The sequence below is a fragment of the Saccostrea cucullata genome, unplaced genomic scaffold (genome assembly GCF_032062105.1).
Source record: "Saccostrea cucullata isolate Sc308-1 unplaced genomic scaffold, CSIRO_AGI_Scuc_v1 ctg84, whole genome shotgun sequence".
In the NCBI taxonomy this organism is placed as follows: domain Eukaryota; kingdom Metazoa; phylum Mollusca; class Bivalvia; order Ostreida; family Ostreidae; genus Saccostrea; species Saccostrea cuccullata.
The window spans coordinates 454,612-477,791 of NW_026938747.1; the positions used below are offsets into that span (position 1 = coordinate 454,612).

General features: G+C 34.0%; 3 protein-coding genes across 3 annotated transcripts in view; 2 read left to right on the plus strand and 1 right to left on the minus strand.

Moving 5' to 3' along the window:
- The window catches only part of LOC134251176 (p53 and DNA damage-regulated protein 1-like), a 77,178-nt gene that overhangs the window by 11,165 nt on the left and 42,833 nt on the right, over positions 1 to 23,180 (minus strand). The window lies entirely within an intron of this gene.
- On the plus strand, positions 9,086 to 10,759 carry LOC134251174 (rhodopsin, GQ-coupled-like). The gene has a single exon (XM_062733543.1). The coding sequence runs from the start codon at positions 9,086 to 9,088 to the stop codon at positions 10,118 to 10,120; it is 1,035 nt and encodes a 344-aa protein (XP_062589527.1). The 3' UTR covers positions 10,121 to 10,759.
- On the plus strand, positions 9,143 to 14,129 carry LOC134251175 (rhodopsin, GQ-coupled-like). Its single transcript, XM_062733544.1, has 2 exons — positions 9,143 to 9,254; positions 12,941 to 14,129. Exon 2 carries the CDS (start codon positions 12,950 to 12,952, stop codon positions 13,982 to 13,984), a length of 1,035 nt encoding a protein of 344 aa, XP_062589528.1. The 5' UTR covers positions 9,143 to 9,254; positions 12,941 to 12,949; the 3' UTR covers positions 13,985 to 14,129.

A 23,180-nucleotide genomic window follows, 5' to 3' on the forward strand; every position in this document is an offset into this window, starting at 1 on the left:
AATTCAAGGTGCACACCTTCATATGGTGAATAATAAGTGTACAAATTTTCAGATTAATCCTTGCAATAATTTCTGAGAAATGGTCCGGACAAAACCACAAAATAAAAATGAAAAAAACACCTGTAAAATTCAAAATAATAATCGAATCAAGATAAAAATTTCAGGTGCACAACTTTATATGGTGAATAATATGTGTACAAATTTTCAGACAAATCCTTCCAATAGTTTCTGAGTAATCGTCCGGACAAAATCTCGTCTACAGACAGACAGACAGACGGACAGACGGACATGGTGATTCCAATATACCCCCCCTAAACTTCGTTTGCGGGGGGTATAACTATCAAGTAAGATTATTTTTTCCAAAATACTTATACCTAGAGGTTCAACTTGAAATTGGCTTTTTAAAATTTATTTTGATTTAATCATTTAAAACACAGTATACATGTATGTACCGGTATATCAAACATATGTGGAACCATAATAATATTTCCTAAGCTTTTGATGTACATTGCTTACAAAATAACAACTTTTGTTTTCATGGAATTTACTGACTTGTAGAAAACTAGTGTTACCATTTTCATCTTTTTACAAATAGAGGTCAAAGCGCATAAACGTATTTCTCTAAATATTGACATCAAATATTAAAATGTTCAACCAACTATCTTCTACATAAGTATGTTAAGCAGTTTAGTATATAAAGGAGAAAAAAACTGACATGTAACAAAGTTATTTAGATGAGTACGTTGCAGATGTGCTGTGGTTTACTCAGAATGCATAGCCCTCACCTCAGGAAATTAAACGACTATCCCACTTAACAAAACCCTTACTCTGCAACCTTTTTTTGGACCCAGGTTACAACAATTGGTTTTTTTAAAACACTAGAAGTACTTCTCCCATATCCCTCTACTTAATAAACACCATATGTACTTGTAAGTATTACAGGTCATCTATCTTATAATATAATTTACATATCAATTGTTTTTGGCAGTAAGATTGTAAGATGATATGACAATAGCATAGTTACATAACCAGAATGTTTTATGTCTTTATTATTTTCTATATCTCATAGACATTTAATATCCAAGCGAACAAAATCAAAATTCATTTCATGAGAAAAAACAAATTCGACCAAATAAATCTAAGTCGATATTTTAATATAGGTCAATTTTGTTTCTTGTGATAAACACATCCGTTCTACCAAAAAAAAAAAATAATAATAATAAAGCAACGTTCTTCTGTTTACTGTGCAATAATATATTCAAGAAATGGTGTGAATCAGATGTGGATATACTCAAAAATTCCAAAGAACTTTTGGACAATTTGAAATCACAAGAATTTACCAGAATCAACAGCTCAAAAACTTATGACTTTCCAACATTATACACAATCATTCCCCACGCTAAATTAAAGTCAAGGCTTTTTGATATCATTGATAGCTGCTTTTTCAATAAAAATGAAACCCGTAAATTTACTTACCTGGTCATTGGTCATTTGCAAAATTATTTTGTTAAAACACATTCTGATTGCACACACAAGTACTCTGAAGTTGACATCAAAGAGATGCTTGAGTTTCTTATTGACAATATCTGTGTAGTTTTTGGAGACCAGGTATTCTAACTATCTATTGGAATTCCCATGGGTACCAATTGCGCTTTGTTATTAGCAGACTTTTTTTTAATTTCATATGAAGCAGAATTTGTGCAAAATCTTTCAGATATATCGACGACGTTTTGTCAATTGACAATGGTCATTTCCATTCCTACGTCGATACGATATGTCCTGGTGAGCTTGAGATAAAAGATACCACAGAGTCTGACACATCTGTTTCACACTTGGATATTTTTTTTGAACAAGACGTTAATGGTAATCTAACAACTAAGCTATATAATAAACGTGATAACTTTCAATTTTCTATCGTCAACTTCCCTTACTTATGCAGCATTATACCTTCATCACCTGCATACGGAGTGTATATATCTCAGTTGATTTGATACGCAAGAGCATGCTCTATGTATGAACAATTTCTAAAACGAGGTAAATTACTAGTATTGACAAGCAAGTTGGTGAAACAAGAATATCAACAGTTTCATTTAAAGTCATCATTTCGTAAATTCTATGGTCGATACAAAGACCTTGTCAGCAAATACCATTTATCATTGAGACAAATGCTGACAGGTTTTTCATACTAATTGTTAGTCCATTATTTATACACTGATTTGACGACGGATTTTTCCGTTATTTCCTGATCACGGCAATGAGCACACGGCGGGTGTGACCGGTCGGCAGGGGATGCTCACTCCTCCATGGCACCTGATCCCACCCAGGCGCGGATCCAGGAATTGAAGTTAGGGGGCGCCACTAGTAGGCAAGGGGTCTGGATTCTAGAGATTTTTGTAGGGTAAAAATGAGGTCTTCCAAGTACACATATTTACATTTTCAAGACGAAACTGTGATTTACGTTAATTTTGACAATTTTAGGGGGGGGGCGCCGGGTGCGCCCCCCCCCCTTAAATCCGCCACTGCCACTTCTGATGTTTCGGAGGTCCGTGTTTGCTCTGCTCCTATTTTGTATTGTTTTAAGGACTTTGATATTGAATACTGCTCGTTATATCCATATCCTTCTTGTACCTTTCCACAGTATAGCAGAGCCAAGGTTTATCTTTAAGATCGCCTGAATTAAGTAACGACCTGACTTTATCGTTTTCTTTGTGCAAAATGATTTTATTTTTTAAATATTTTATTGTTTATATTTATATCATAATGATAAAAAAATCAAGATAATCAAATATATTAAATATTGCATTACAGATGTGTATGTAATTATATGCATATACCTTTACGGTAGCTTAGTCGAAAGGTAGTGAATTCGAATCTTGGCCGCGAATTCCGCGACTAACCCAAGTTAATAAAAATGGGTAGCAACTTTTCCTTCGCCATGCGCTCGGCACCTTGAAGTGAAAGTTGTGGGTCCTTCGGATAAAACCTTAAAAACTGAGGCCCTGTGTCACGGTAGACGTTGCTTAATGGCCGTAAGAGCCGAGTAAAGGCCTTCACCGGTATAAGGTGACGTCTCTATATGAGTGAATTATTCTCGAATTGGTAAAACGACATGCAATCACTCCACGAATCAATCAATCAATCAATTAATAATTGATGGAACAGAAATCCAGGCAGGCGGCTTTCTTAGTATTGGTTATTGACTGATCAACGGCAATGGTTTTTTTTATATAAGAAATTAAGGAAATAATATTCAGTGGATGTAAATATGCAAGATTTACACCATTCAGGGATTGTAGGTTTGCATGCGACCTGTAAAACTTATAAATGGCCATGGCAGCGATGGAAACAGAGAAATATGATTTTCTAAGATTCCTGCTTTTTTTTCGAGAACTAAAGCTGAGCACACCTCTTGAAAAAAAGAATCTTGACCAATCAGAGAGCATGAATATTCCTAGTCATTTTAAAATAATTGGTATTGTTTGCTATGAATATTTAAGACAAATGACCCTGTCCTCAATCAAATGACGTATTAAGATATGGAAACACCCAAAGACATATATTATAATTAATTATTAATTAATTATAAGTATAAAATATCCATGTCAATTAATAACAAAAAAATAAGAACACACAATATTTTAAGAAAATAAGTATCAGATCAAGAGACACAGAGGACAAAACCAATATCTATTTGTTCAGCATCACTTGTCTCAGAATGAAATAAAACAAAGATTTACGTTCTAGAAGACGATCTAGAAATCGATCTAGAAATCTACCAATTTTGATTCAGTTTATTACGAATTTTATGTGAAAATTAATCGATATATGCTCCTTAAAACAGTTTCTAATTCTGCTTTCCAGACGAGCGAAAATCAAATAAATACAAGACTCTGGCTTGAGATAATTATCCAGTATATCGAGTATCAAGGAAGAAAACAACAGAAAGGTAAATTGTTATTTCTAATCCACCATAAGGTTCTTAATAAATACTCCGAATACTTCGTTTTATGTGTTTATTCGTGGGAGGTTCTGTGTCATTAGATATTTTGGAAGGTTTGACCTTGAGATAAGAGAGGTCACCGCCAATGAACTGTTTGATGAGATTGCTACATACAGTAAACATCGACATCAGAACTGAAGTTAAGTTTAAGATAGCATAATTGATTTGGCGATGACATTAAATATCTGCTACGATTTTAAAATTCCTGATTTCCTTTGCATTATCGTGTAATTTTAAAGATTTCTTGATACTCGTGTCCTAATGGATTTCACAGATGCACTAAATTATTTATCATTATTCATGCAATATAACCCCTTGCCCTAGGGAAAAATATCAACAAGCTTAACTTTCTAACTAAAACACCAATACCGGTATCCAAATCAATGGACTTTATTGGAAGATATTTGGTAATAAAATATACAATTTTGCTAAAAGAAGAGGGTTCTCGACAATATTGATATAAATCTGTATATTCTAACCACATATACAATAATCAAAGGGTTTAATCCCCCTCTCCTCATTCCACGAAAATAAAGTACATCTCATGATGGTTGAATTTCGCTGAATATTTTTTTCCATAAAATTATATATTCAGATTATATTTTGAATTAAAATACTGTTACTCTCGATGTCTTATCTTTCAGTATATAATTCTTGAATAACAACATATTATGCTAGTAAAGTCTGGGTTAATGTGTTTATATAAGAACTAAGATTGCAGAAAGTCGGGTACGGTGACAAAAGCAAAAATTTCAACTTAAACAGAATGGGGATAACAACAATGAAAAAAGGGATTAAAATGCAAATTGATGAGATGTGTAAGTTTCAATCGATGGAAGGCTTTCAAAGAAGAAAAGCAGAAAAAAGACATCCACATCAGCAGAGAAACAACAGGCTGAACACCAGCATAAGAATTGAAGAAAGAGCCAGGATCTTTGAAGAATTAATGCATTTTCATTATTTGCTCTATATGCCCCACCCAAACTCAGAAGTCCCTGACCTTCGGGTAAAAAAAACCTCAAATTTTGGAAGAAGGATCAATGTTCATTACAAAAAAAGCCAACAGTTTGACTGATTGTTATCTAGCACAAAAAAAATGCATTAATTTTAATGCTTTTAGCATAATACCTAGGCCCCCGAGGAAGAGACCAAGAGAGTTTTTTCTTTACAAACGAATAAATGTCAAAATTGGTTGAAATTTCGTTCAGGTGTTCAAGAATTGAAGAGAATGCTCATATGTTAACACATGACGTACGATGACGGAGATCAATAGAGTGTTCAGAAGATTTAAAATGGATATCATCAATGAACAAGAGAAACTTCCATTTATTTTTTCGATTCTATACATGCCATTGAAATTAGTACTGTGAGCACTGATTTCTCAAAATGACACCACAGTCTCCCCATCCTTGCAAACCGCAAGCCAGGGGTCCTGAGTCAAAAGGTTGCCGTTAGACTAACAGCAATGTGTTGACTCAGGACCCCTAGCTTGCGAGGATGCAGCCTCCCATATGATTATAATGGTAAAGTCCGTGTTTTGCTTAGAGAAATCTGAACTAATGTCAGATCAAAAAGTAAAATAGAAGGTCACAATGGCACTGTGTATAAAAGAATCTGTGAAGGTATCATAAAATTTTGTATTCAGTGGTAAAGGAGGAGTTTCGGATAAGGGATGGGTACCCCTCAACATTGTAGAAAGAATAGCAGTGTCCATGTTTTGCTAAGGGAAACCCAAAATCCGATTTAAAAAAATGAAAAAGAAGGTGCGCAGTGGCACAATGTCATAAAGATTCTGTGAAGTCTCATGAATTTTATTGATTAGTATAGGAGGAGTTGCAGATAAAAGTAGGGAACCCCAAAGTGTAAAGGACAAACGTACAGACAGTTGGACGGACGGGCAGAAAAACAAACCCAGCCATCACTACATACCCCCTGCTTTTCAAGCAAGGGAAGTAATAATAATACCAGACACCATGAAGTCTGACACATATGCTTAGTATCTGGATATTTTACTACAAAAAAAGAAGTTCAATAAATGTAACTTGTTTCGGAAGTTTTATGGTCAATACAATGATCTTGTCAGGAAATACAATCTATCGGTTGGTCAAATATCGCTAACCTTTTCTCATATAACTTAAACCAGAAGTCTCTGTCGAGACTGAAGCTCTACTGGTTTGAACTTATAGCAAAGGAAGTCTCTTTATGTTCTTAGTGTAGTCTACTTGTGTGCCAAGTTATACTGAAATCAGACCAAAACTGTAGGAGGAGTAGCATTTTGAAACAATTTTACAGACATTTCTATTTTTAGTAACCACGGCAACACCGTTCATCAAAATTAAAATTCGATACACAGAATTATGTATCTTAGTGTATTCTACTTATGTGCCAAGTTATATTGAAATCAGACCAAAACTGTAGGAGGAGTAGCATTTTGAAACAATTTTACAGATATTTCTATTTTTAGTAACCACGGCAACACCGTTCATCGAAATCAAAAACCGATAAAAGAATTATGTATCTTAGTGTATTCTACTTGTGTGCCAAGTTATAATGAAATCAAACCAAAACTGTAGGAGGAGTAGCATTTTGAAAGAATTTCACAGAAATTTTTAATTTTAGTAACCACGGCAACACCGTTCATCAAACTCAAAAACCGATACACAGAATTATGTATCTTAGTGTATTCTACTTGTTTGCCAAGTAATACTGAAATCAGACCAAAACTGTAGGAGGAGTAGCATTTTGAAAGAATTTCACAGAAATTTCTATTTTTAGTAACCACGGCAACACCGTTCATCGAAATCAAAAACCGATACACAGAATTATGTATCTTATTGTAGTCTACTTGTGTGCTAAGTTATAATGAAATCAAACCAAAACTGTAGGAGGAGTAGCATTTTGAAAGAATTTCACAGAAATTTCTATTTTTAGTAACCACGGCAACACCGTTCATCAAAATCAAAAACTGATACACAGAATTATGTATCTTAGTGTAGTCTACTTGTGTGCCAAGTTATAATGAAATCAGACCAAAACTGTAGGAGGAGTAGCGTTTTGAAAGAATTTCACAGAAATTTCTATTTTTAGTAACCACGGCAACACCGTTCATCGAAATCAAAAACCGATACACAGAATTATGTATCTTAGTGTAGTCTACTTGTGTGCCAAGTTATACTGAAATTAGACCAAAACTGTAGGAGGAGTAGCATTTTGAAAAATTGTTTACAGACAGACGGACAGGCAGACGGACAGACGGACGGACGCCGGACGCATTACTATCGCATAAGCTCTTCTGGTCTCTGACCAGTAGAGCTAAAAACGTACACATCGAAATTGCTAGGGATATTTCTGTCGTGTTGCTTACTCCTGCCTGTTACGTGATCCGCCTCTGGTGTTTTTAGAGCTCCGTGTTTGCTCTGCTCCCGTTTTGTATTGTTTAAACGGACTGAGCTTGAATACTCTTCGTTATCTTTATATTTTATTAAAGGACATACGCAACGTACCTTACCTGCTGATAATTTTAAAGATATTCTTAATTTAAGATGATAGTGTCATAAGATGTTCATAGGTAGAACATCAGCATACATTACTAGGGCTTTTTGAAAGATAAAAACTAATGAAAATTCTTGGATGATTCGAAGAAAAATATATAAAAAATACTTAAAAAATACTAAACAAATATTCTAGATGTTTCTTTCAATCAAAATTGTTTTAGAAGTGTATAACACCATACCAGTATATAGACATTATTAGTTCCTGCAAGAATTGGAACTCTTCAACTCCATGGAAAAAGACATAAAAGTTCAAACTATGTTGCGTTTGTCCTTAATACAAGTTTCTAATTTGTGTCTATTCATCGATTAATCCAGAACAATTTGTTGTAATAACGATAGGCGCTAAATTTTAGTGATCTCAAAAGTACAATTAAAACCTATGAGTTATAAATTAATCATCGTTTGATAACCCTAATTCCCGTCATTAAGGCATGTGATCATCTAAAAAGTACTAAAGAGAAGTACAAAGCGGGACAATTTCCGAAGAGGCAGAACAGATAGCCTACTATGATGGAGGGGTTATCATTCTTTGATGGAATGGTAAGGGGTACCGTGATTTAACTTTATAGATATAAAGAAAACAGCAATTGCTTCCTTGTGATGAAAGAGGAAAATTATATTCATAATTCCACACTACAGACAAGAATCAACATCGTATATTGTAATCTACAATATAAAAAAAACCTCTTAATGATGTAGAAAGAAAAAAATCAATTTTTCAGTGTATTGAGGATGTTCATTCTATAAACTTTGAGAATTTAGGTAATATTAGTCCCATGAAAACAATCATGTCTTCGTTAGAAACTGCAGGAATGTATATTTTAAACGCACTTGAATACCGTATTGAAAATGTTATAGATTTCATTTTAATTATAGCATTGATGAATCGTTTTTCTCTTTTGTTAATTGTCTCAGACCCGTATTTTAACGCATTTGGATAAAAGTATTAACATTTACATTCAAAAGTCATTTGCTCATTGTATTTCTTAAAAATAACGAAATAATTAAAAAAAAATCAAAACAAGATGAAAAGTAATTGTATTGTTTTTTTTATTAGATTGAAATACTTTAAAAAAAATGAGCGACCTATCAGGAATCAATGAGTATGTAATTTATTAGATACTGTCAAAAATTGTAAATAAGTGTGCAAAGTAAATTATCAGACAAATGTCACATGCAGTAGTTTCTAAAAACGTTTTCTAAGACATCCTAACTCCCAAGGTGCAAAATGTGATAAAAGAAAAAAGTGAAAAGAAACATGCAGAAAGAATGAGATACGGAAGCAAACGGAAGAAAAAAATACAAAAATAGAAAACCTTTTAAAGACATAAATCTTTTATCAAGTGGAAAAAAAATATAAGAAAAACAGAAGAAAGTTAGCGGAAGAGAAGGCGGTCCGAAGTAAATTTTAAAAACATTTAAAACGAAGAGAAATGTAAACCTGGACCCAAATATCCATCACATCTCCCCTATTTTTTACTTAAGATTCAGAACTTTTGTTAGAGGTTGCACCAACTATAACAAAAAGAGGATGGAAAATATAACAATGGAGATTTCATATGCATCAACCAAAATTTACTCGACTTTAGAAGAAATCAATGCGTCAAAAGCCCAACAACGCCTCCCTACTGTGATCTTCCTGACAATTTTAATGATTATTGGAGTTATTGGAAACACATTGGTCATCGTTGTGTATTCCCGTAAGTACCCACCGTCCATGTTCCGGTTATACATCTTGTCCTTAGCGATCACTGACCTTCTCGCCTGTGTTTTCGCCATGCCTGTTGAGATAGTGGACAACGCCTATCCAGTTATGTTTTATAGTGAAGCCCTATGCAAATGTGGTCGTTTCATAGGGAATGTTTTTAAGATTGGATCAGCCTTTGTTCTTGTCCTGATCGCTGCCAGCAGGTACAAAAAGATTTGTCGCCCGTTTTCAACCGCCACCACCTTACTTCAGGCTCGTCTTTACTGTGGAGCGACGATCCTTCTTGCCATCGTACTTTCGTGGCCAAACGCATTCGTCCAAGGAATAAAACATGTACATCTTCCAGGAAATATCACCGGTTTTGATTGCACTCTTGATGACGACATTGTAAACACTCAATATCCATTTATTTATTACACAATTATTTTTGCTGTGAATATCATAGTGTTTCTGTTGCTCGCTGTATTATACACCTTCGTTATTTTATCACTTCGGAAACACACCAAAAACCTGACGACTAAGAATCTGAATGAAAAACTGAACAAAACAAATCCCAGAATCACAAAACTTATGATTGCAATCACAGTTGCGTTTATCTTGTCCTATCTACCGAATTGCATTTTGGATGCCACTTCCACGTTCAAGAAAGGCCTTGCTTTGCCACCAAGCCCAGTTGTATTGGCAACTCTACCGCTTTTGGCAAGAGCATTTTTCATTAACAATGTCATCAACCCTTTCATATACTTAGTTGGGGAGTCAAAATTCCGAAAAATTGTTTACCAGTCATTGAGATGGTTGTATTATACCATCTGTTGTCCAAAAGAGAAGCAAAATAAAAGCTTTGCCATTACTGATTAATTTCATGTGCCAGAATGTTTCATTTCAGAAGAGCTGAGCTATCAAGTATTCATAGACAATGCCATTGTCAACGTCTCAAAATGCTACCATTTCTGTCCATTTATGTGTATTTTCCTATGATTGAAACTCCGACACATTAACCATACTTATTGTCTTCGTCGAGGATGACTCTTCTACAGTCATATGTGTATGACATTTATTGGGAGAAAGCGGGAAGGAAAGAGCTGGGACTGTGTTCTTAAACTTCTAAATTACTACAGCTGTACCTTCATATCCAATCATCAAATTTTCTGGTATTATGCATTTGGGATACTAAATTTGGCCACTAAATTTTGCCATTTGTTCGGCTCTCAGGGCTATTGAGCAATGAGGGATCTTTTTTCGTGCCCGCACATACTGCGACTCGGGACCTAGATTTATACGGTTATTCCGAAGTTATGAAATTATAACAATTGATTGAATTAATATAAAATGATTGACTTTAATACTGATTGATGTACATTTCATATTAATGTTTGATTACCTAATATAAGTAACACTTTGCGTGCGTGCCAATTTGTGAAAAACCGAAAAAAAACTTTGATGAATGTGTTTCAAAATAATTAACCTTCCCAATTTGAAATAGGACTTAAAAAATCCGTATAAAAATAGTTATTCGTACAATTTTGTGATTATATTTTACTAAAAATAATTTCACACATGTTTGAAATATGACATAGTTCAAAAGTATTTGTTTTTAACTCTAGTTTATCAGAATAACAAAGTGAACAAATTTTTTATCAAGATATTTTTAAATACCATAATGTATTTTCATAAAGGCATTACAATTTTCCAAGTAATCACAAGCTTGAGACACAGTTGGCGTTTTTAAGGGGGAAAAATCAAATTTACCTGGAAAAAAATTACAAACAGAAAATTAAAAAATGATAATAAAAAAAAATAATACAATTAAATTGCCATTTAAATAATACCAATATGGTTTCATATCAATTTTATTGTACTGTTTAATTTAACATGAATATTTTATAATAAACGGTCGAAATCATTTTTCAACCTGGTTTTTTGTTGTTGTTTAACAGTTTTCATTCATATGCAGACGCCACCAGACCGTTCACGGTAGCTCAGTCGGTAGAGCGCTCGCTCCGTGAACGGGAGGTAGTGAGTTCGCATATCGGCCGCGACTGACCTAAGTCGATAAAAAAATGGGTAGCAACTGTACCTTAGCCATGTGCTCGGCACTTGAAGTGAAAGTTGGGGTCCTTCGGATGAGACCTTAAAACCGTGGTCCCGTGTCACGGCAGGCATTGGCACGATAAAGAACCCCTCACTGCTTAATGGCCCTGAGTGCCGAGTAAAGGTCAAAATTTAAAGCCCTTCATCGGTATGTATACGGTGACGTCTCTTTGTAAGTGAAAAATTCTCGAATGGGACGTAAAACAACATACAATCAATCAATCAATCAATCAATCAGACGCCACCACTTGTCTGTTAAGGGAAGCAAAATTCTACCTGACTGAGGGTATTTGTCCATTGAGGAGTTAGGGATCTTTTTCGTGCCAATACCTCCTGCAATACAATACAATGGTTAATAGGGTGTCATCCGAATGACCGTTATAAATATTGAAATGTAAAATAAGTTGAATGAAATATTTGTATTCAAATGTAAGTCATGATTTCATCACGATTGTTAAATTCATCAAGTAGTTTTACTTTGGATTTGTTTAATCTTCAATAAAATCTTTATCAATTACAGTTTTCCCCATCTTGAACATTTCTTTCTAGCAAAATTTAAATCTTTTTATTTTCCCTTTAATGCTGAAACTAATTCAAGTAATCCAGAATTCATCATTTTACTAACACTAGTATTAATGAAACATACGGAGAAATCGAACAGTATTCAAGATCAAAAGTCTATAAAACAATACAAAATATGAGCAGAGGAAACACGGTCCTCCAAAAACATCAGAAGTGGGATCAGGTGTCAAAAATGCAGTTTGAAATTGATTAACGCCCCGAGTGAGGCTCGAACCAAAAACTTTTTACTTTAAATGCACTGAACAGGTAAACCATAACACTTAGCTATCACCGCTACACACACCATGGATTTTATAAAAGGACAAAGAAGCACCACATTTACACAATTTGAATTTTGGAAAAAGTTCAGTTTTTATGGTCTCTGAGTCTTCTCTTCATTTTTTATAATTGTATATTCGTTTCTTTGAATTAAAATGCACACAAATGACGTTTCATAATCATGGAGAGCAGACCCAAAGATAGAAATTTTTTTTAGAAAAACGTGTTTTAAAATGTACCATTCTGTACCAAATGTCTGATCTAGCCAATTTTCAAGTTATTTTTCATCAAATCAAAACTCACTATCGGGAAATTATTTCCCTTTCCCATTTCACAGGAACCAAATAAATTAAAAATACGTTAAAATTCCAAGTAACTTATCGATAAAATTTACACTTTTCAAGTACGCTCAGATTCCTGCCGAATGCCAATGAACAGCGCCCTCGTTCTTAAGAAAGGTGACAAATTCGGTTTCCTAACTTGGATAAATGAAGTAGGGGCATTGACATTTGTATTCATAATTCATTTGACCAGGTCATGTTGACATTCAAATTAGTGCTAAGAGGAAACAAGGGACCTATCAGCACAATCTTCTCTGTTTGCTTATAAGCACATATGTTACTAAGCGTTTGCATGTATTTGTCATATTATCCATCAATGTTTAAATTTGTGGCTTCGTAAAAAATTACGATAGAAATCTTCTGATGGAAAAGTTGAAAAATTCGAATTTTTAATTCATTTTTTCAGTATTAAAAGATGAAAAATCTGACAATGGTGGTTTCAAATACTTCTACACAACTTTTCCAGAGTTTAGAAGAAGTCAATGCGTCAAAAGCCGAACAACGCCTTTCCACTGTTATCTTCCTGACGGTTTTAATTATCATTGGAGTAATTGGAAACACGGTGGTCATTATTGTGTATTCGCTTAAGTACCCACCGTCAACATTTCGACTGTACATCCTGACTCTAGCGGACATTGACCTTCTCTCCTGTATTTTCGCCATGCCTGTGGAGATAGTGGACAACGCCTACCCAGTTATGTTTTATAGTGAAGCCCTATGCAAATGTGGTCGTTTCTTTGGCAATGTTTTTAAGATAGGATCAGCTTTTGTTCTTGTTCTGATTGCTGCCAGCAGGTACAAAAAGATTTGTCGCCCGTTTTCAACCGCCACCACCTTACTTCAAGCTCGTCTTTATTGTGGAGCGACGATTCTTCTTGCCATCGCACTTTCTTGGCCAAATGCATTCGTCCAAGGACTTAAACACGTACATCTTCCAGGAAATATCACTGGATTTGATTGCTCTCTTGATGACGACATTGTGAATACTCAATATCCTTTTATTTATTTCACAATTATTTTTGCTGTAAATGTCATAGTGTTTCTGCTGCTCGCTGTTTTATATACCTTCGTTATTTTATCACTTCGGAAACACACCAAAAACCTAACGACTAAGAATCTGAATGAAAAACTGAACAATTCAAATCCCAGAATCACAAAACTTATGATTGCAATCACAGTTGCGTTTATCTTGTCCTATCTACCGAACTGCATTTTGGATGCCACTTCCACGTTCAATAGAGGCCTTGCTTTGCCACCAAGCCCAGTTGTATTGGCAACTCTACCGCTTTTGGCAAGAGCATTTTTTATTAACAATGTCATCAATCCTTTTATATACTTAGTTGGGGAGTCAAAATTCCGAAAAATTGTTTACCAGTCATTGAGATGGTTGTATTATACCATCTGTTGTCCAAAAGAGAAGCAAAATAAAAGCTTTGCCATCACTGATTAATTCTGATCACCAAATTTACAAGTTTTTTTCATGTGCCAGAATAAGTTTCATTTCAGAAGTGCTGAGCTATCAAGTATTCATAGACAATGTCATTGTCAACGTCTCAAAACGCTACCATTTCTATCCATTTATAATTATGCATATTCCTTTGATTGTAACTCGAGAAATCAACCATACTTATTTCCTTTGTCAAGAATGACTCTTTCACAGTCATTTGTGCACAAACATGTACTATGGGAAAGGCGGAGAGGAATGAACTGGGAATGTGTTCTTAAACTTTTAAAATAACTACAGTCGTACCTTCATATGCAACCATCAAATTTTCCGGTATTATGCAACTGAAATACTGACTTTGGTCACTTAATTTTGTCCTATACTAGATACTCAGGGCAATTGAGCAGTGATGGATCTTTTTCGTTCCAGCATCTACTGCAACACAAGACGTAGGTTTATAAGGTCTCATCCGAAGTTATGAAATTAAAACAATTGATTGAATTAATAAAGACTGATTGACTTAAATATTGATGGATGTACACTTAATATTAATGTTTGATTACCTATTATAAGCAACATTTTGTGTGCGTTGCAATTGTAAACAATCGATAAAACTTTGATGAACGTGGATCAAAATAATTAACCTTCCCATTTTGAAACAGGTCTTCGAAAAATCTGTATGAAAATAGATATTCTTACAATTTTGTGATTATACTTTGTTAAAAATCATTTCATCCATTTTTTTCAAATGTTTTTATAATATAAAAATATTACAAACTTCAAAAGTCTCTACTTTAAGAATAACAAAGTTGAAAAAAATAATCTTTTATCAAGATATTTTTAAATACTATAATGTATTACTTTAAGGCAATACAATGTATTACTTTAAGGCAATACAATTTTCCAAGTAATCAAAAGATTGAGACATAGCATCGCATTTTGAGGGGGAGAAAAAAATGAATTTACCTGAAAAAAAATTACCAACAGAAAACTAAAAATAAATAAATACATACAGTAAATATTGAAATGTAAATAAGTCGAATGATTTCATTATGATTGTTAAATTCATCAAGAACTTTTACTTTGGATTTGTATAATCTTCAATAAAATCTTTATCAATTTGAACATTTCTTTCTAGCAAAATTTAAATCTTTTTTATTTTCCCTCTAATGCTGAAACTAATTCATGTGATCCAGAGTGAGTTCATCATTTTACTTATACTAGTATTAATGAAACATATGGAGAAAACGAACAGTATTTAAGATCAAAAGTCCATAAAACAATACAAGAGGCCCATGGGCCACATCCCTCACCTGAGAAGCTTTGACCATTCTGTTCTTTACCAGATTTCCCCCTTGTAATACATTATGTATCCCCACCCTACCCCACTGATCATAATTAAGACATTTTGAAATCAACTACCCCAGGATCCTTCCATGTGCAAATAAGTTTCAGCTTTTCTGGCCCAGTGGTTCCTGAGAAGAAGATTTTCAAAGATTTTTCATATATATTTTTATGTAAAACTTTGATTCCCCCATTGTGGCTCCACCCTTCCCCTGGGGGTCATGATTTGAACAATTTAAAATCTACATTACCCAAGAATGCTTCCACATAAGTTTCAACTTTTCTGGCCCGGTGGTTCTTGAGAAGAAAATTTTCAAAGATTTTTCCAATATATTTCTATGTAAAACTTTGATTACCAATTGTGGCCCCACCCTTCCCCCGGGGGTCATGATTTCATTTAGAATCTACACTATACCAGGATGCTTCCACATAAGTTTCAGCTTTTCTGGCCCAGTGGTTCTTGAGAAGAAGATTTTCAAAGATTTTTCCTATATATTTCTATGTAAAACTTTGATTCCCCATTGTGGCCTCGCTCTTTCCCCGGGGGTCATGATTTGAACAATTAAGAATCTACACTACCCAAGAATGCTTCCACATAAGCTTCAACTTTTCTGGCTCAGTGGTTCTTGAGAAGAAGATTTTCAAAGATTTTTCCTATATTTCTATATAAAACTTTGATTCCCCATTGTGGCCCCACCCTAACCCTGGGGGTCATGATTTTAACAATTTGATATCCACACTACCCAAGGATGCTTCCGTATAAGTTTCAGCTTTTGAGGCCCAGTAGTTCTTGAGAAGAAGATTTTTAAAGATTTGTTCTATATATTTTAATGTAAAACTTGGATTTCCCATTGTGGCCCCGCCCTGCCCCCGGGGGTCATGATTTTAACAATTTAATATCTACACTACCCCAGGATGCTTCCACAAAAGTTTTAGCTTTCCTGGCCCAGTAGTTCTTGAGAAGAAGATTTTCAAAGATTTTTCCTATATATTTCTATGTAAAACTTTGATTTCCCATTGTGGCCCCGCCCTTCCCCCGGGGGTCATGATTTGTACAATTTAATATCTACACTACCCTAGGATGCTTTCACATAAGTTTCGGCTTTTCTGGCCCAGTGGTTCTTGAGAAGAAGATTTTTTAATGACCCCACCCTATTTTTGTCTTTTCTTGAATATTTCCCCTTGCGAGGGGATATGTCCCTTCATTTTAAAAATTTCACTTCCCCTTCACCCAAGGATGCTTTGTACCAAGTTTGGTCAAAATTGGCCCAGTGGTTCTTGAGAAGAAGTCGAAAATGTGAAAAGTTTACAGACGGACAGACGTACAGACAGACAGACAGACAGACGGACGGACGACGGACAAAATGTGATCAGAAAAGCTCACCTGAGCCTTCGGCTCAGGTGAGCTAACAAAATAGGAGCAGGACAAACATGAATCTCCAAAAACATCAGAGATGGGATCAGGTGTCAAAAATGCAGTTTGAATTTGATTGATTTCTAATGATTTACCATACCATAAACCGGTGAAGGGCTTTGAATTTAAACTCGACACCCAGGACCATTGAACAATGAGGGACTTTTATCGTGTCAATGCCTACCGTGATACAGGGCATCAATTTTAAGGTCTTCTCTGACTTGCAATTTTTTTCTGATCACATTTTCTTTACAGTGTAAACGCTTTGCAAAGCTGCTAAGTATTTTGTATCTACTTAAATGTCAATGTTTGTTTGTTTGTATGTTGTTTTATGTCACTCTCGAGAATTGTTCACTCATATAGAGATGTCACCACTTACCGGTGGAGGGCTGCAAATTTTGTCCTACAATCGGGACTTGGGGCTATTGAGCAGGGAGAGATCGTTTTCGTGTCAGCATCTACTGCGACACAGGACCTCGGTTTATACAGTCTCATCCGAAGGACCGGTCTCCACGTCCCACATTGGGATTCGAACCCGCAACTTAAAAATGTCAGCAAAAAAAATCTTCACACTTTTGTAAACTCAGTAAATAAAAAAAGATCTCCATATGAGCTCATTATTTCTTATATTTAATTGACTGTTCGTTACCGCATATATTTCATTGATCGATGTTTAACAATGCAATACAAAGAGAAAACGAAAAGTATACAATCTCAAAAGTCCATTAAACAATACAAATTTTGAAGCAGAGCAAACAAGGACCTCAGAGGTGGAATCAGGTACCATGCAGGAGTGGGCATCCCCTGCCGACCGGTCAAATCCGCCGTGTGCTCCTTGTCATGATCGGGAAATAAAACGAAAAAATCTGTCGACAATTCGGTGTGTAAATACGTACTTGTCTGACAATTAGTATAAAAACGTCTGTCAGAATTTGACTTAATGATAGATTGTTTTCCTGGTAAGGTATCGACCATAGAACGTACGAAATGATGACTTTAAAACTGACTGCTGATGTTTTTGTTTCATCAACTTGTAAAATCACCTCTTAAACACACATTGTAAAAAAAAAAAAGATAGTATATATGTTTATTGGGATACATCGAGTTGACATTAATGAATATTATATTTTCAATCTGTAAAAAAGTCTTTGATCTAATTTATAGCTTAAATTCCATCTGTCAAATGACAAAACCTTTCTTTTACCGTCGACACTGAAACAAACATAGAGAACATAGAGAAATATAAAGCGAGAGAATTCTAAAAGAAATAGAGCTACTGTTCTGTGATGAAAGAGTTGTCATTCTTTCAAAGTGTATTCTATCTTAATTTTTTTTTAAACATTTTCCCACTGATTACAGAACAGAAGATACGACAGGGTCTGGCATAACTCCTTCATATTTGGATGTTTTATTAGGAAAAGATTTATTTGTTTGCAAACTAACTGCTTGATTCATAATTAAACGTATTTACTTCACCTTTTCAAACGTCATCATAAATTGGAATTATAACTCGAGGTTGATTCGATTCTTTGTAAGGTTTATTCGATATGCAAAAGAGGATGTTCTTTGTATCAAAGAGCACTTTTAAATCGAGAAAGGCTACTGAAAAACATGTTTATTATACAAATGTATCTACAATTTCGTCTGAAGTCAATTTTAAGCCATGCAGAGGTTAAATACTGTTCATTATCTCCATATATTTCACTAGATTAGGTCGAACCTGACCATCGTCTTCTATAGAAATTGTTATATCATTTGATTTCCCGGAGGGTGTCACTGGTCAAAAGGAGATGTTTTATTCTCCATGGCATCTGATTCCACCTCTGATAATTCAAGATGCCCTTGTTTGCTCTGATACAATTTTGTATTATTTGCATATACTTTTGAATTTAGTATGTTATCTTCATATTTCATTTTTCTTAGAAAACCGACAGAAAAAATAAGGCTGTTTCTTTCATTGCGTAACAAGGGATATTTTCGGTTCATATGTTCTCAGAAATAACAAGAAACCAACAGTATATGGTAAACTATGAAGAAACACATTTTCTATAAAGAAGGAAGTAAAATTTATTTTAGTAATTCAACCCAGATGCGACACACTTCATACATGAGCGCAACAGTTACCAATGGAGAAAACGTTCATCTGAGAGATATATTTATATTAATACTTTGAAGTCTAAAGTTTAAGTCTTCTATCTGATAGGCTGATGTTGAAATGCAAAGTAACAACAATACTAACATGACCACACAATATTTGCATCAAAATGCAAGCTTATCACAAGAGTGTAATAACTAAAATTTACTTTATAGAAGCGTGACAAAGCAGTGTAAACCCACGGTTATCAATGAACCGAAATACTAGTAGCCATGCAGGATTTTTTTTTAATGTTAACGTCTTTAAAGGAAATCAACAGGACGACATGTATTATTCAGAATTACCGAAAAACTGGTTGCACTTCACAAATTTAGACACTGCTCACATATGCTTTGCATTCCTTTTTCTACTGTGCCTTTTAAATTCCTTTATTTCAAATATGGCATTAAATTTATTTAGATCTCAAACCAGTAGCATACCTAACGAAAATTTACATCGCAGTTGCATCCAAACAGCGCAAATTGAGTAAAATAATCAATCAAATAAAACACATTAGTGACCCAATTATGTTACAATTACAGCTGTTTTGAAAGCCTTAACGTTGAAAACCTTATTTCTCTTTAAATAAAAAAATACAGATGCAAAAATACCTTGAAGTTAAAGATGCAATCAATAATTATTTTGAAAAAAGCGTATCCTTACGCTTTGAATTCCCAAACGTAGTTTTTAGGCTTAAATAAACTCATTCCTTCTCAATATAATTGGAGAGGATTAAGTAATTTGTGTTTGGGAGATGGGATAGTAACGCTTTTGTGTTGTGATTAGGACATATCTTGAGCGTTCGTGTTTGGGAGGGGGATAGTAACGCTCTTTTGTGTATTGGGGAGAGAAATGCATGTCTAACGAACGTAAAGCAAGTAATAATTCATATCATAATCAATATTTTCTTTTGTGTGGGGATGCTTCGTCTTGCGGTACCCTTGCTATTATGAACAGTGTTCAGGAATGTATGTTATACACATACTCTCTTCTTCTATGAATTTAAAATTTTTACATATAACTTAACAAATCATATATGAAACTAAAGCAGTAGAGAAAAGTCTATCTGTTCAATAGTCAAAGTGAACATGTTCTAATAATACTGCTTAGAAATGCATTGTATTTATATCAGAATAGGGAATAACCTCACACTTAATGTGTGGTCTGGGAAATGACTTTTTTGCAGGGACAAGCGGTAAATCTAGAGAAAATGTATACAGAACATGGCAAGAAAGAAAGATCTAATTTCCTCATGTAATATTCTTTTCTCATGTTAATGTATTCTATGTTAAGGTTTTTTGTCAATAACTACTAACTGAACAAATAAAAGTACTGTTTATTCTTTACGAGACAGTCAGAATGATAAATGACGTACATGTACATGTAGAATTAGTTTCAAAGACATATTTTTACATACATATTCACCTGAGGCGGTCCCTTCTAAGAGATGTTGATTTTCTGTTTCATTTGTGTTACCAGTTGTCTCATTTTTTAATATAAATAAAAATGCCTTGAGTAGAAAACAGGTCATAATTTTCAGTGGGACATTAAGGTTTATGTAATTTCTCAGTTTTTCAGCTGTGAAAAATAGGTGTACTTCAATAAAAGCAGCAGGTTCTTAAAGATATGGATGTATTAGCTAACCTTGTGATCAATCATTGGTAATATTGAATCTCATGTCTGTGATTATATGACATTTTATGAGTTTAAAAATTAGTAAATCTAACATGAAATTTCAAATGATTTTAATAATCTTTGACAGGTTCCATTTCACCACTAATGGTCCATGCCTTAGACAACAAACTTCAACTCATTAAATAACCTTATATCCTCCCTCACCGAATATAAATATTCTTTATTGTAATTTAAATATATAAAAAAAAAACTTGCTAGAAACTTTTTATTTCATATCTATATTTTACAATAAATATGAGTAATCAAGAATTTCATGAATACCCTGAATTTAAGTAATATATGAAATTTCAATCTACTTAGGAAATACGTGTAACGGTTAATAAGTTTGAAATACGAATATGGATCGTCTTTTGTTCTTTGGATAAGTGCTACTGTTAAGAAAATACTACAAGATCAATTTATTCAAAATTGGTTCAGTGATATAAATAATTCCTCAAAAGGACAAAATTACAGAATCTTTAAACAAAACTTTGGATTCGAAAACTATCTTTGTAAATTATCCCCTAAATTTAGAAAAATTCTATTAAAATTTCGCACCACAAATCATCAGTTACCAGTAGAAACTGGAAGATGGTGTGGTATACCACTTTCTGAAAGACTTTGTACACTTTGTAGTAAAGGTCAAATTGCTGATGAATTTAATTACATTCTAGAATGCAAAGCTTTGGAAAATGAAGGGAAAAAATACCTAGGTAATTATTATTCTAGTAGACCGAATACTATTAAATTTACAGAACTTATGTCAACTCAAAACGAACAAATTCTGAAAAAATTATGCATATTTATTCTAAAAATTTATGACGCTACCAGTCCTCCTTAATATGTTACTTATTGTCTGTTTCTCCCTCTTTTTTCATTTTTTCTTCATTTTGTAACATTTTGTATTGTACGAGGGTTGTCCCGTAAAATCGTGGACAAAGCGTTTTTCTCGAAAAGTAATGGGCGCACTAAGCTGAAAATTTCAGTAATTGTTTATTTATCATATTTAAGTGCATGATATTTTTTTTGATGATATATAGGCAAAATTAAAGATTTTATTATGCTTGAATGTGCACGGGGTAGTGTCCTACGGCGCACGGTCAAAAAACCCAGTTTCTATTAAAGAATACACAAGTTTGAATTCAAAATAAAAGTTTTAAATACATAAGATTTGGATTAAAATTATCCTTATTTAATTCCACAATCAATTTTGTAGTTCTTGTAAAAATTTTAAGGCATTTGGTTAATTTTTGGCAGTTTCTCGAGCATTCGAAATGGGAAAGTGGTAAACACAACACACGAAAAATGGCGACATTTTATGACGTTACGGCGCACCGGAGATCAGTTCAGTTTTATTCGATGTTGTAATGACACCTTTAGAGACTTGAAATGACCATAGAAGAAAAAAAGATTATAAAAATATCACCATATCATAAGTATGCAAATGAAATAGGAGTTTTCTTAGCGAAGTCTTTTTGATCGAGTCCCTGGGGAGTACGAAACATACGGACAAACTCCTAATTTAATAGCAAAAGACGCTGTCACAGTAGACCACCGAAATGAGATTTTCTATTAGTTGAATGGTGGTGAGAATATTGTCCGTAACTTACTAATAAATCTCCAGAAGATCGCATGAGGGTGCCAATTGGTTCTTCGACTGTTTATGAAGACTAAAGAATGTGTTTCAATGAAATTCCTAAATTTAAGTCGGACTCATCCAACTTCATTTTCAGCAAAGATAAAACGTGACGCTGTTTTAGACACTTTGACGTTATAATCCATGCGCCGTAAGGTGATACAATACATGGCATAAAATCTCATAATTTGTTTATTTATGCATATATTTATCTGAAATTTGCTGTGTATATTACTAAAATATGTACTAAATAATAGTGAAAATTTCAGACTTTTTCACACTAGACAACTTGTCCACGATTTTACGGGACAACCCTCGTATATATTATATTTTTTGTACCTCTGACCAGTTTGTTTAAAATGTATATATGTTTTACTGTACCCCATGTACCAATATTTTGGTTTGGGAGAATAAACTGAACTTGAACTTGAACTTGTTTCATAGACGATAAATGACCTTGCCCTGCAATTAAAATCGACCATTAAGACTAATGCTGACTTTTTTTCATACTTATTGTTAGGCCATTATTAACATACTATATGTTTGATTGATTTTATTTTTTTTCCCGATTACGACGAGGAAAACTCGGCATGGAATGCTTAATCCTCCAATGCAACTGATCCCACCTCTGGTGTTTTAGACGTCCATGTCTGCTTTGCTTCTAATATGTATTGTATGAATAGACTTTTGAGCTTAAATTATGTTCGTTATCTACAGGTATCTCTTTCATACCGATTGGTTGACCTTTTTTTCATTTTTAGTAAATTTTACAACAGAAAGTAATATCTACTCGATCAATACATATGGATCATGGCGTGTGACCTGTCTACAGGGGATGCTTAGTCCTCCTAGGCACCTGATCCCACATCTGATATATCTAGAGGTCAGTGTTTATGCCTTCTTCTCATCTTTGTATTGTTTATAGATTTTTTAGATCGATTACTTTTTGTAATCTTTACCTTTTTCAAATACACTTTCAAGTTATCTTAGACGACCATAT